Source organism: Dromaius novaehollandiae, chromosome 14 (assembly GCF_036370855.1).
Source record: "Dromaius novaehollandiae isolate bDroNov1 chromosome 14, bDroNov1.hap1, whole genome shotgun sequence".
NCBI classification, from domain to species: Eukaryota; Metazoa; Chordata; class Aves; order Casuariiformes; family Dromaiidae; genus Dromaius; species Dromaius novaehollandiae.
Window position 1 is genome coordinate 13,235,157 of NC_088111.1, and position 13,363 is coordinate 13,248,519.

At 40.8% G+C, this 13,363-nt stretch overlaps 2 protein-coding genes across 5 annotated transcripts in view; one reads left to right on the forward strand and one right to left on the reverse strand.

Annotated features, from left to right (window-relative positions):
* LOC112981027 (uncharacterized) overlaps positions 1-5,737 on the forward strand; it is a 110,899-nt gene extending 105,162 nt beyond the window's left edge. For both annotated transcript variants that reach the window (XM_026096317.2, XM_064520388.1), the window contains 3 exons: positions 1,209-1,328; positions 1,812-1,951; positions 3,692-5,737. In XM_026096317.2, coding sequence (XP_025952102.2) covers positions 1,209-1,328; positions 1,812-1,951; positions 3,692-3,707 — 276 coding nt within the window. In that variant the 3' untranslated portion in view covers positions 3,708-5,737. The remainder of the gene's footprint in view (positions 1-1,208; positions 1,329-1,811; positions 1,952-3,691) is intronic.
* RMI2 (RecQ mediated genome instability 2) overlaps positions 1-12,564 on the reverse strand; it is a 31,877-nt gene extending 19,313 nt beyond the window's left edge. Inside the window, exons 1-3 of one of the 3 annotated variants that reach the window (XM_064520392.1) lie at positions 12,227-12,560; positions 10,667-10,848; positions 8,583-10,128 (exon numbers count right to left, since the gene is read on the reverse strand). In XM_064520392.1, coding sequence (XP_064376462.1) covers positions 10,700-10,848; positions 12,227-12,497 — 420 coding nt within the window. In that variant the 5' untranslated portion in view covers positions 12,498-12,560 and the 3' untranslated portion in view covers positions 8,583-10,128; positions 10,667-10,699. Of the gene's footprint in view, positions 1-8,582; positions 10,849-12,226 lie in introns of those variants that run through there. The other 2 variants (XM_064520393.1, XM_026096318.2) reach the window with 2 other exon arrangements.
* Positions 12,565-13,363: the final 799 nt, after the last annotated feature.

Consider the following 13,363-nt stretch of genomic DNA (forward strand, 5'->3'; position numbering starts at 1 on the left):
AATGGCCAGGAATACAAATGTGCCAAGTCAGGAATTCCTCCCAAGTCTTAAACTTTTCTAAAGAGGTATGAAGAGATAATATGGCAAGAAATAACCAGTTTAAATTGCCAGCTTATTCAGCTGTGCTGATAAAATGGATGCTTGCAAGCATCCTTCCTGAACAGAAGTTTTACCACAACTATATGTGCTACAGAAAGAAAGAAAGCAATCGAGTTAAATCTGGCCAAGTATCTAAGCCTGAAGTAAAAAGCAGTCAGTCCTTCTGCCTTGTAGGAGTAATCTCGCATTGAACTACAAACTCAGACTGGAAAGTCACTACCAGGAGTTTTATTACTATTTAGCCTAAATCACTAATTCACCTTGCAAATAGAGTCAGTGACGTTCTAGTGTTACAAAACCAGTTGCTGTACGAAATGAAAAAGTTAGTAAGAGACTTTGCAAATGTCTGATCCCTTCAGGAGGAGGGTTATGTGGGAGGTTAAACTGGCAATTAATTTTTTTCCTTAATTAAATTACAATAACGTGAGTTTATGTTTTTCTAATAGGACTTTTAAATTCAGTGTTTTAGCATCTAAAGAAATGACTGATTAAAAGAATAGTAAGCTGATCTGATACAAAGTCCTAAAAGCAGTGTTCAGTCAAAACAAACCATAACAAACTTTAGCAAATGCTGCTCATTGCTGATTCTGTTAATACTTTGTATCATCAGCTCTTGACTGGAAAGGTAAAGGAACCATATACAACAAAATTCATTCACATTTCATTGACCAGAAATGCTTGTAGTTGTACAGACCTTCAGTCAGATTTTTTTTTTCTTAAAGCCTTCTTGCTATATATTACATATTAATGCCCCAAAAAGGATATACAGAATTTTTCTCCAGCAAAAAGTTCTAGTAAAGGCACAACTTTAATCTATCATTTATAAAGTCAAGATTGCAAGCCAACTACTTACTGTGTCAGCAGCCACCCACCAAAATCCTTTAATGAATAATGAAAATCAATAGAAAAAGGAAACAATATCTGTAATCTGTAATATTTATAAGCAAGATAGATACTTTGTTTCATTTAAGAGTGCAAGGCATGATAATGAACAATAGATGTTATTCAGAGCAGCCTAGTGAGCTGCAGGTGTCTTCCTCCTAACAGTCTCACACTGTTGAGCATGCACTGTGATGTTAAAAAAAAGTCGCCTGATTCTGTTTTCTCAGGTGAACAGGTGCAGTCGCATGCAGAAGAAAGTGAAGCCATGTACCACTACAGCTAAGCAAAAAGTCTGCAAAGTGCTTTTTGAAGAAGCTCACTCGCTTCTTAGGAACTGCTTCAAAGTTGTAAGTATAACTGGGGTCACCAAAGGACTATCTGAATGCCCAAACACGATATTTCAAAGCTGTATGCATTAGTTATTGCAAGGATAAAGTTTAGTTGTAGATAATTTTAGAAATAATCAGAACAATGATCTAGAAGTAAAAAAGTGTTATAACACCGTAAGTAGGGTCCCTGAGAGCTACAAAATAGTGGCATGACTTCATAGCACTCTTTAGTAGATGAGTCTACAATTTGGAAAAACAAGTAAAAACCTGGAAATCAGCTAGAGAATAAAGATGTTCTGTGAATATTGTAAGGGAGAGGGAGACCTGGAGTGGAGGAGGTGTGGGGAGGAAATCAACAAACAATAAACCAAGACCACCTTCTCAGTTCTTGACTGCTTGGATTTTTCTCTTGACACCTCAAGGGAGAGTCTGTCTGGTAGAAGAGAGGCATACTTGTACTCTATATACCGAACACCTAAACAAAACTCCTTTGTGTTTAAGGTGGACCCTGAACCATTCTACAGCATGTGTATGTATGACACCTGTGAATCAAATGAGTTGAAAGCTGCCTGCAGCTTAGCAGCAGCATTTGTTCACTTGTGCAACCGAAATTTTGTCCCTGTGGAAATTCCTCCTCAATGGTAAGTAAGTTTCATTTCTTTTCATCCTGAATAGTCAGACTGCATTGCTCCATTACCATATATGGCTATTACTCAAGATCCCATGAAGAAATCAAACTGATAAGACTGACTATAGACAAAGCAAAAATGATTCTATTCCTGGAATTCTTCCTCCTCCTCCTCTATTTTTCTTATCCTTTCTGCTGTTCATGTGGAAGGACACCATAACCTCTCTGATTCATGATCCCTAATGGCTTTCTTATTTCTCCTAATTAGCTTTGTAGAAGGGGCACTGACAGTGTATAAACTGACTGTCCCCTTGTGTTCTGCTTTTCAGGTATCTTTTTTGTTTTCAGTCTCTTTTTTGTCTGAATATTTTGGCTTCATATAATCAGTAATTCATATTATGTAAACTGATACATATATATATTTACACACACACACACTCAGTAACATATTTTTGTACTCTTCTTTCTTTTTAAATGAAAAATTTCTCTTTTTAAATTTATCTTCAAACTTTCTGTAGAATTCCAACATGATCAGTACTTTATTTTAATGCAGTTATCATCAGTTAGCTTTAGCTCTACCTTCTGGAAGTCTATTTAAAATGCAAATAAAGCTGAAAAACCTGAAAAGAGCAATACTGCTGGTTTGAAATCTTTTGTATTTGCATTTGCAATAATTTCTATTATTATTGTGCAATTTAGCTTTAGATCCTCATGTCTGTATATCGCAATGAAATTTGGATCTGGGTGGCTTCTTGTAGGTAATAAATGTTTTAAGCTCCAACAGTTTATATAAACTTGTGAATATGAAATTTAGAGACTTTTTTAATCTGAGCCTAAATATTCAGTTGATTTTGTGTCCTAACCAGTTTTATAGTAACTCAGTAGCCAAAAGAATGAAATCAGCTAATGCTACTAGTTTACATTATCCCATTTCTGAGGAGAGGGTTTTGGAACTGTAGTGGATCACAGGCTCAGTTAACCACAATAACAGCATGTTACTAAGAACAAGCAAGTATCTTGGGGATATACATAAAGATGTTTATTCATAAGACATGAAATACTTATTCTTCTCTACTCAGCTGCTTTTATGCATCCAGTTTTAGACATTGCCTTTCAGGTAAGTTGTGGGCCAATCGAGAAAAGCCTAAAGATGTTCTTTCTCTGTGGGGGAAGATTGAAAGACTCAAGGAAGACATGATTTAAGTCTTTAAATATGTAAATATGCTGAAGAGAAGGAAGTGTAACAAACCCAGACTGCAGTAAGAGGGAATTAGGTTTGATACTGTGAAACAGTTTGTAATGGTCAGGCTAGTCACGCATTGTAACAGATTGCCATGTAAGGTTGTGAGAACAAAAGCTGTATCTGAGAAACTGTTGCATCTGCGCTACTTTCTATAAATAATTTCTCATTAAAGATCTTCCATCAGATAGCTGAACTACTCTTAATAGTCCCTATTCAAATCCCATAAATTTAGTAACAATGTTCTTTTCCTCCTAAATAGGAATTTACCATCAAACATGAAGGAAGGAACCTTACATCTTTATTTTAGATTGGAGTATATCTAAGATAAACACGTAACTAAAATCCTGAAGTACTTTTTCCCCAGCTTTGTGACAGTGTCATAAAAATGTCTGATACTATTTTTCCCTTTCATAGATTTCCTTTGTACTACATATCACTTGTTATTTTTAATCCTTTAAGAGCTTATTAAACACTTACTTGGATTTCACTCTACTATCTCTTTCATTTCAGCTTGAGCTTGTTCTGAATGGCAGATACCAGCCCTGAAGATGAAAGACCTTTCAGCATCCGAAATAAACCAGCCATTTGGGTAGACCAGGTAGAAGCAACAGTAGGGAAACCAGTTCAAATGTTAATGAATTTAAGTGTTATGACTATGAATATAATGAAGCATATAGAAGAAAAGCTTTTCACCAAGAAAAACGTGAGACCAGAGTAATGATTTCAGTACAATGACAAGAAACTATAATCAGTCAGAAGAAACTGGACATGAGAATATTGATTACTTAAATAAACAAAAAAACACCCCCACAATCTCTCCCATTCGGTTGCAAAATTGCTTCTTCATAAGCACTGAGCCATAACATGAATATGTTTAAAAGTTCAAAAAAAATCTTTTCCATCTCAGATTAGTACGAGAGGCTGCTTTTTGAAAGCAGCATATTGGCTTTAAACCTGCGCAGAAATGCTCTTATTCTCCAGAACTGAAACTCAGCTATCAGTAAATTCTGGAGAAACTGACCTTTTTCCAGAGAAGTGCCCCAACATGCAGGAAGGCCAAGATAAAAATGAGATGGCTAAAAAAAGTAAGTAAAGCATTTAATCATTTTCTCGTGTTATCCTACTTGATTTTTCCCTTATCAATGTGCACACTGTTAAAAGAGAAACAGCCTTCTTGGTATCTCTTTACCAGTTTCACATTCTCCCTTTATGTCTTTAGAACAACTTCTCAGAAGTCAGTTTACATGTTGGGAAAAGGTAACATACCTATCTTACTCATACGGTAGTCTTATATAAGACTTATAAAAATACCTTATGTGAAAGTGTCTCAGCTGTTAAAATTATTTTCCATATTTTAAGTATACTGATTAAAAAAATGCATAAATGAGGCATACTCCTCCCCCCGCCCCGTACCAGGAATGTGCTTATTCCTCAGAGAAAGGTAACATCACAAAATCCTTCAGATACCTTTGCATAAGAATATGCATAGATTGAAATAATAGGGTTCTAACTGTTAAATGCTGATAATTTTTACTTCCTTGTTTTTACACTGTATACATTTTTACTGATAATTTGTAAGAACAAAGTTATCCTGATCTACAGAGTTAGAAGTGTCCGAGTGTAAACTGCTCCCGTGAAAAACTGTTCATAGACACAGAAATACCAGCTGACCTCAGTTATCTTGAGTATGCTGCTTTTAGGAACATAACATTGTCTATACTGCTGCTGGTTCCATGGCTAGTATGTTTGCTATCCACTTATGTTCACTGTGTTGTAGAAAATTAAACATACTCTAACACTTTCCTTGTATTACAGTTGAAGCCCCAAGCACTCATACCACACACAATGCTGGCACATACACAGCGTCCAAAACATCCAGTGGGTATTAGGTTTTCCTAGTATTTCGCTGTACATACTAATATTTCGTTTAGTACCATAGCTAGGAAATAATTTACTGCATTCCAAAGGTAAGAACCAAGTCATCCTTATATTACCATTGTCACATTATCTCATGGCTGCAACCTGGAATGCACCTACATTTGCAAATAATTACCAAATGTAATTCTGGCTGCAGCTACCAGACCAGAAAAGGATGAGAACTGGTAAGCTCTAAGCCTTTAAAGCATAAACACAACCCCCTTTACTCTTTTCCAAATGAGGCCTCTCAAAATTAGTTTTCATGTGCATAATACGTGCAAAATCTTCCACTGCTAATTAGTAGCAACAGTTCCTCTTAAATACAGCATGTCCAACCACTTACATGGGTGTTTTCATAATCATTTTGCCAGCTGGGATTACATAAAGCAGTTGCAAACAGACAACATAGAAATCCAGAAGCAGCGGCATGCACTAAGAAGAAAAATTAATTCACAATGTTAGCAGAGAAACCATTCCACAGAGTAACTGCCAAAGAGTGCTTCAAATGGGGAGACTTTACTCAGCTGATGAAGCTCCAGAAAGGCCTCGCATCCCTGTTTGCATACAGAATTCCAGATATTTCATGCACACGATGGCTAGTCTCACTCATATGATCAGACTTTTTTTTCCCTGGGGGGGGGGGGGGGGGGGGGGGGAAGATCACTTAATGCATTCCAAACGTTTTTGAAAAAAAATATATTCTTTTGACAGTTAAGTTGCACAAAGTGAAATGTCAACAAACAGAGCAAGAGACTGAGAAGAGTTGCATCGCTACTCTCAATTAGCTAATGCTAATTGCAGTGCAAATACAGAAAAGAGAAACAGAGCTTGTTTTATACGCTATCTGCAGACAGCAACACTTGAGTTGATGGCAGATATTGGGTCTCCTGGATGAGTCTGGCATTGCTGTGGCACACAAGAGGCTGCATTTAAGATACCACAGGTGATTAGGTAGCCATTTAAACACCAATAAACACTTCAAATTACAAACTGCATCCAGCAATTGGTAGATGCTTCTAAAATACCCCATTATGCAAATCAAAGTAAGTTTTGTGTCCACATGTCTATTACAGATGCAAGAACTCAAACAGGCCCTCCATACCACACCTAGTCCCCAAACTTCACAGCAGATCCATGTCAGTCAGCGTCGGCACGGATTACTTACTTACTTACATACTCACGTGGCTGAATGACCAGCAGGTGGTGACAGCATCTAGCTCAGTAGAGAACTGCAGCCCTTCTCTGGCCCTGGTGTTCTAAAGGTTGTCCCCAAACACCCACCTAACCAAATCAACAATAAACACTGCATCAAACCAGTTGCCAAAGCCCATACAAAGCGTCATTTATACAGACCAGGACTAACAGAATAATGACCGGGGAGGGGGAGGGGGCAGGTTCAATATCCTGTTCATAATTTGAATTTAGCATTAGTGAGCTATGGCTTTCAAAGCTGCTTTTTTTCTTTCTTTCTTTTTTTTTCTTTTCTTTCCTTTCCTTTCCTAATTTTGCCTTACCAGCCATGCCCTTGCGTGCCAGAGGGACTACTGGTATTGGTGAAAAGGCAACCTATTTTTCATGCCTGTTTCCTAAAATAACTAACAACAAACATGCAATATTTTGTCATAGAGCAAGCAGTTCTTGAAATGAACTTTGTTAAACCTTTAGTGAAACAAGCAAACTATCCAGCAAAAATAACTTAGTTACTGCATGCTAAGATCCCACTGTGGGAATTCAAAAATTGAAATAATACACCCTTGCAGTAACAGTATCAAGCTGATAGCTAGCTGGTAAGGGAGCTTACACTACCAGACAAGTCTTTAAACAGGGAAGTAACAGATGATTATGCGAGGAAGCAAAGATACAAATACACATTCTAGGAGACCCTGATGACTGGCTATCAGTCTCAATGCCAGCAACCTCTCAGGGGAGCATGCCAAGAGGAGCTGATAACTCAGAGCAAAAACGCATCCCTCAAACCAACTAAAACATGCTTCTGAGTCTTCATGGCCATGATCCTCCAGGAAGGATCCCCATGGCAGGATTTGACTGAATCCTTTCTCAGTTCAAACCTTCAGTTTCAGTGTTTTGAATCAGCCATTTTCTCTGCACTACCCTGGCTTTAGCTGGACTAAACTTGTAGCATACGACTACTGATAATATTGCACGGTTTAGGACAGCTTGACTCAAGAGCTCACTTTCTAAAGGACTACTGAAATATTTATGTTTTAAATAAAGGTAACACAGTATACAATGTTATCCTATGGGAAAGCAGAAAAGTCCATTTAAGAAATAGCCCAGTAGTTAGGATCTACTAATATGTAGACAATATAAATGGCTCAGATCTTGCCTCCTGGCTCACCAGAACCCAGGAACTTCTGCATCTGTAACACATGCCAATCAGAGTAGCGCACGCGCACGTCCTTGCAAGAGACTACAGCGGTTACAGTCACTTTTCCAGGTGTTACTATTTCTAGTACCTACAAGTCACCATTAACATTTCTTTTATTTAGCTCATATACTACTTATTTATACATATACATATTACACGTTTATACATACCACACAAATGCCTATACCACAAAACTTAGCGCTGCAGAATCACAACTTCGCTACCATCACAGGCTGAGAAAGCTTGAAATACACAGGGATTCATACTTTTGGCCAGCTGCGTTCCCCAGATACTTACACGTGCTATCAGGTATGCACAGATTTGTTCCAGCTGACAGAGCTAATACAGTGCATGCAGAAGCCTTCCTGCAATCCACAGGCATTTTTCCCGCCCTCTTCACCTTTGAAGTCCAAACAACCAAGCATTTTTGGAGTAAGATCCAGCTTTGACACCCCTGTCCTCCCTGCAGGTAGGGTTAGAGGACAAGCCAGTCTCACGCTCACCCTTTAACTTCTTGGTTATGTCTCTGCTCTACAAAAATCACAGACAAACCCACATTTTACTACTGAACTTGAGCCACAAGTTTGAGATGGGGAATAGGGAGAATCCACACTACCCAGTAAAGGCATTGCAGTTCCAAACAGCTTCCTTACAGAGCTGTTGCAAACTGCCCCAAGAGCAAACATGTCTGTTTCCACTCGAGAGAAAACCCACACTAGGCATTTCAGTTGAAGCCATAAACCTTACATCAGTAAGTGCCATCAGAGCAACACATTGCCTAATCATCAGCCACTCAATAGGTAAAGCCCAGTTAGTTAAACTCCAAGCCAAGCAATCACTAGAAGTCATTTGTTCAGCAGCTAGACATTCAGCATTCCTGAGAACTTGTTTTGGTTTTGAGTTCCTAGAAAAGCACTTTTTACTGTGAACTGTCATAAAAGCATCCAGTCTTGGCTTTAAAGCAATAAAAGCTATTGCTTTACTGCTCATAATTGCAGATCTTTCTGAAGCACTATTTCAGTTAAGCGGCAGATTTCTTTCTGATCAAATGCCAAGCAACATTTATAGCTTTAGACTGATCAAATATGCAAAATCTTCCAGGGGTTTGGAATCAGAATTTATGTTTGGATTTATACAGATATCAAATACAGATACAGAGCCAGACAGATTATAATACACCCTAAATCAAACAATGAAGAGCTCGAGATCTTATTTACAGTTAAGTAACAGCATTTGAACGGTATGTTAACAAGCAAGCAAGAAAAACCAGACAAAGTTTAACTGACTCATGAGCTTCTGGATAAGAGACTGTGGAAAAAGATGCAGAGAAATCCTATACAAATCCAAATCAGCAATATTTAATCAACCCTCAGTAAACATAACTTTTGAAATGCATTCTGTGAATATGCATCACTGCCAGATGGATTAACAGTAGATTAACTCGCACTCTTAACCGCTGCATTGTGTATTAACCAGCTATGACAGGGCTGTAAGCCATAGTTAATTCTGCCATAGATGTACTGACACCATCACGGATGTGAAAGGGCCTTCAGCTCTTATTTCCAGGGTTTTCCTGCCTAATTAGAATGCATGCCAAGGTGAACTTGGTTTGGAATGAGTTTCAGGTTCCTGGCCTAAGCAGCATTCAGATGGAAAAGTATCTATCTACTGCCAGCTAAACATGGTTGTCAGCCAATACACTGACCATGTGTATCATTAGGCTACATCATTCCACAAGTAGATTTTTCCCCAGCATTACCAGACTGTCAAAATTCTGTATGTACATATGTCTTGGCATCTCATCACCAAGGCCTCATAGCACAGGATTTCCATTATACACCTGCCTCTGATGTGGCCAGGTTTGGAATACTAAGCTCAAGGGTAGAATTGTATATCTGAAAAAAAAAAAAAGAAAAAAGAAAATCTAATACTTGATCTCTAAAGCTCTCACCTAAAGATCTACTTAAAGATAGTAATTAATTTCCATCCGATTCGAAAACAATCCCACAATTTTAACATAATTATCACTACCATATAGTCTTTTCTTAAATTAATTGTACAGGGCAGAATTAGAGCAAATTTTCCCTTCATATATGCAAGAGCTAATTTACATCCTAACTGGATTGCTAATCTCCTTCTTCCACACTACAAAGCTATACCATGGATAATGCAGTGCTTTCCTTAGGACTCAAATTCTCTTCAGATAAATACAATGTTTAGAAAAATAAGAGCAATATTAGTTCTGCTTTTTTCCAGAGATTTTGTTATGATTTCATAATATTACTTTTTACAGGAAGAAGTAAGAAAGATAAAAATAAATTTAATAATGACTTAAATGACTAAAAATAGCATACATTGGAACAAGAAAGGAAACCTACATATAGAGAAGTGCAGTTAGGCATGGCAATCTTATTTCATGAGATGGTAAAAGTATTTGCATCTTGAACCTGGAGGACCTATTCCAAGGAATTCTGCATCACATCTTTTCACTTCATTTGACTTCACTGGAACACATGGGTTATTACTGTACCACTTTCAGTATTTCAGAAACACAGAAACCAGACAGGTATTTAATACAAGGTCATGCTTACAATAAGACAGATGTCTCTTTCTGACAAGTCTGTTACTGTCATGGTTGTTACTGAAAGAAAAAACATGGACCAAGTTATTTCCAACCACAGTCTTAGTGGACTGAAACACGTTCTGCCTGCCTTCCCTGTATCAAGTTCACCCTGACGTAAGTTCTGTGCAGCTTTTGCTGCCAAGAATACACCACTGTAAGAGTGACTATTTAAACTTGTGCTCCTAGAAACAGCAACTAACATATGTAAAAACATGTAATATTCATGGTAACATAGACATGTTATCTGGAATGCAGCAAATAAACGTTACTCAAATTAACGTGATTTAATCTGCTGGTGTAAGAAGAGACTGTGAAACAGGAGCTGAACATCATGAACATGCCACATACATGAAGATCTCTCAGCCTAACTCTGAGTCTGGCAACTTTCTGCTGTTTACTCCAAGGGTAATTGGTTGTTGTTTGGGCTCTAATTAGCTATACTATTTTTCTTTAAACAGATATATATATTTTAAAAATCCATTATTCTAAGTCTACACTTGAAACCACATATACCCAGAACAGCCCAACTCTGCACAAGAACTAAGCAAAAAATTACTTTTCCAATTCTTCTAGGCAGAAGAAAAAGCTTCTAGGGCATGATTCTGTGCAAATCCTCCACTTCAAGGCACCACATATTCTTATGCACTGGATTTTCAGAAAGATCCGTCATCTTTATTGCTCGAAGAAGAGGCTCAGGACTGCAGGACCGCACCAGACCCATCACCATTACATACTTCCCTGAAAAACAAACAAAAAAACATGAAGTTCAATTAACTGTTGTATTTTCAATTTTTTTTTTAATGCAGAAAGCAAAATATTTAAAACCAAGTAGTTAAATAATTTGAAGTAAAGATGTCAGTATTTGCGAGAAAGCTCATGGAAGGAACTAAGATTGCTTAGCACTGAATTTGGCAAAAAGACTTTATCTGTGTGACTGTTTTATGATATATTTATGTATAATGTTACAGACTATCAAAGCTTTCTACTTCTGACCATTATATATATGACTAAAAACAACTCCTACCTATAAATATACACAGAGGATTTATCCCAGAAGCATCTAAGCCCAAGTAACATAGAAATTACTAGACTGATCTTAGGTGTAACACCCAGAAATGGGTAAGTGAATAGTAGATTTTCCATGTAAAGAATCAGATAGAGCCAGCAACTTTTCCTCATGCTACAGAATTGGAGAATGGGCAAATTCAGACCACTGAAAGTTAAGCAATGTGAGTATTTGGCATCCGAGCTCCTTGGATGCTGCAGTCCAGAACTGCTCCATTTTACTTCACTTCATAGTGCTGGTGAAGGAGGGGGGAAGAAACCCTGGTCCCAGACTCACAACTCATCTCTGCAGCACCCCAGTTTAATTAAACTTTTGCTGTCACTTTGGAGACCTGAGAACAGGCCCTACCCTTACCAGAGCTCACAGGGGAGGACAGCATGAGTCTCACTACTGGTAACTACCAACACGTCCCCCTTCCCCAGCACATGCTGCTTGCTCTAGGACCACTACAGCAGCAACCCCTTTTCAGGATGCCTCCTCTGTGAGCAAGGGCTACCTGCAAGCACATCCTTTCTGCAGCTGTGAGCCCAATGTGCCCCCAGCAGCTCACCCTGCACAACAGACACGGAGCAAGTGTTCCTAGCGCACCATGTCCCCAGCGTGCGTGCAGGCCCGCAGGAGCATCCAGGACAAGTGTGCTGGAAGCGCCCATTACAAACACACGGAGATGCCTCATGCACACGCACTCCACATAGGGCATTCTACATACCTACATGCCCACTTTTATGCTCCTGCCACGCGGAGCACACACAAGTTTCCTGAGCTGCCCCCACCCCAAGGATGTGTGCAAGGGCTGCCCATGCACGCCAGGGCACACACCGCAGCGTGTGTGTAAGTGCGTGTGCCCCTGCACCCTGGGTGTGCCGCATCTGTGCGTGTCACACGGGGGGTCCCACACCTCCCGGGGCCCACAGCGCCCGGGAAAGGGGCAAAAGCCTGTGTGCATGGGGGAGGGGGCACAACGCCCGGGGGGTGAGCCCCACACCTCGGGGGGGGGGGGGCACAACGCCGGGGGGGGGGCGTCCCCCGCCTCTTCCCGCCGGCCCGTACCTGCGCTGAGGCACGGCCGCCCCTTGGGCACCTCCTCCACCCCCAGCACCGTGAAAGCGCCGCTGGCGTCCTGCAGCCGGGCCGAGCCGCCGCGGGCGCCGCCGCGCTCCACCTCCAGCACGGTGCCCTGCATCCATACGGCCCGCAGGCGCAGCGGCGCCCGGCCCGCCTCCGCCCGGCCCAGCTGCCACGTCCCGCCGGCGCCCCGCTCGGCGCCCCGCAGCTGGGCGGCCAGCACCTTCACCGGCGGCCCCGGCGCCTCCCCCGCCATGCTGCCCGCGGCCGCCGACAGCTCCGTCACGCGCAGCCGCTGAGGGCGGCCGGAGGGCGGGAAGCGGCGCGCGCCCCGCCCCGCCCCGCCGCGTGAGAGGCCGTTGGCGCGCGGCGCCGGGCCCCAACGGCCGCAAACGGCCGTTGCGCCTGACAGGATCGGCCGCGGAGCCCGCTGCAGGAAAGGCCTCGAGGGCGCGCTCGCCCCCACAGGCTCCTGCGGCGTGGGGTGACGGGTACCGGGTGGCAATCTGCTGAGTTACCCTAAAATAAATACAGGGAATGTATTTCTGCTTACCTTTTTTGGTGGTTATTTGATGGTATCGTCTTTGCCTGCTTTTACTTACACAAAAACGATCACTTTCCCCGGTAAAACGCTCGGTGGTGTTTCTGCCAGCTGCCAGAGCTGCTCACTGATAGCACGGGTGAAAGTCTCCCCAGTCAGAAAGCGCGTATCTAATCAAAGGAAACAGAAACACAGATATCCCATTCCCATGAACTGGATGCACTGACTCACATAATCAGCTCATCTACTTAACTTTCTGTGTTAAAATCAAGAATTATGTCTATGGAAAAATAAGAAAGTAGTAACACAGGTTAACTAATTTTTGATGCAAATTACAAACAAGAAAAGCCAACACCAGATAATTTACCTTGCCTCAGTGAACCCCCTGTGTGTAGATTCTGCAGCAACTGTAATTTCGGACTTGTTGAATAAACAACAGGTAATTCATTAAACGACTTCAAAACTATCTCCAGGCCAACATACAGCCTTCTTCCACTGATTACTTTATTAAAAGCCTCTCCGGCGTTTTATGCCACGTGGTTCTCATTTCACCCTCATTTAAGTCAGGACCCACTCCTTTT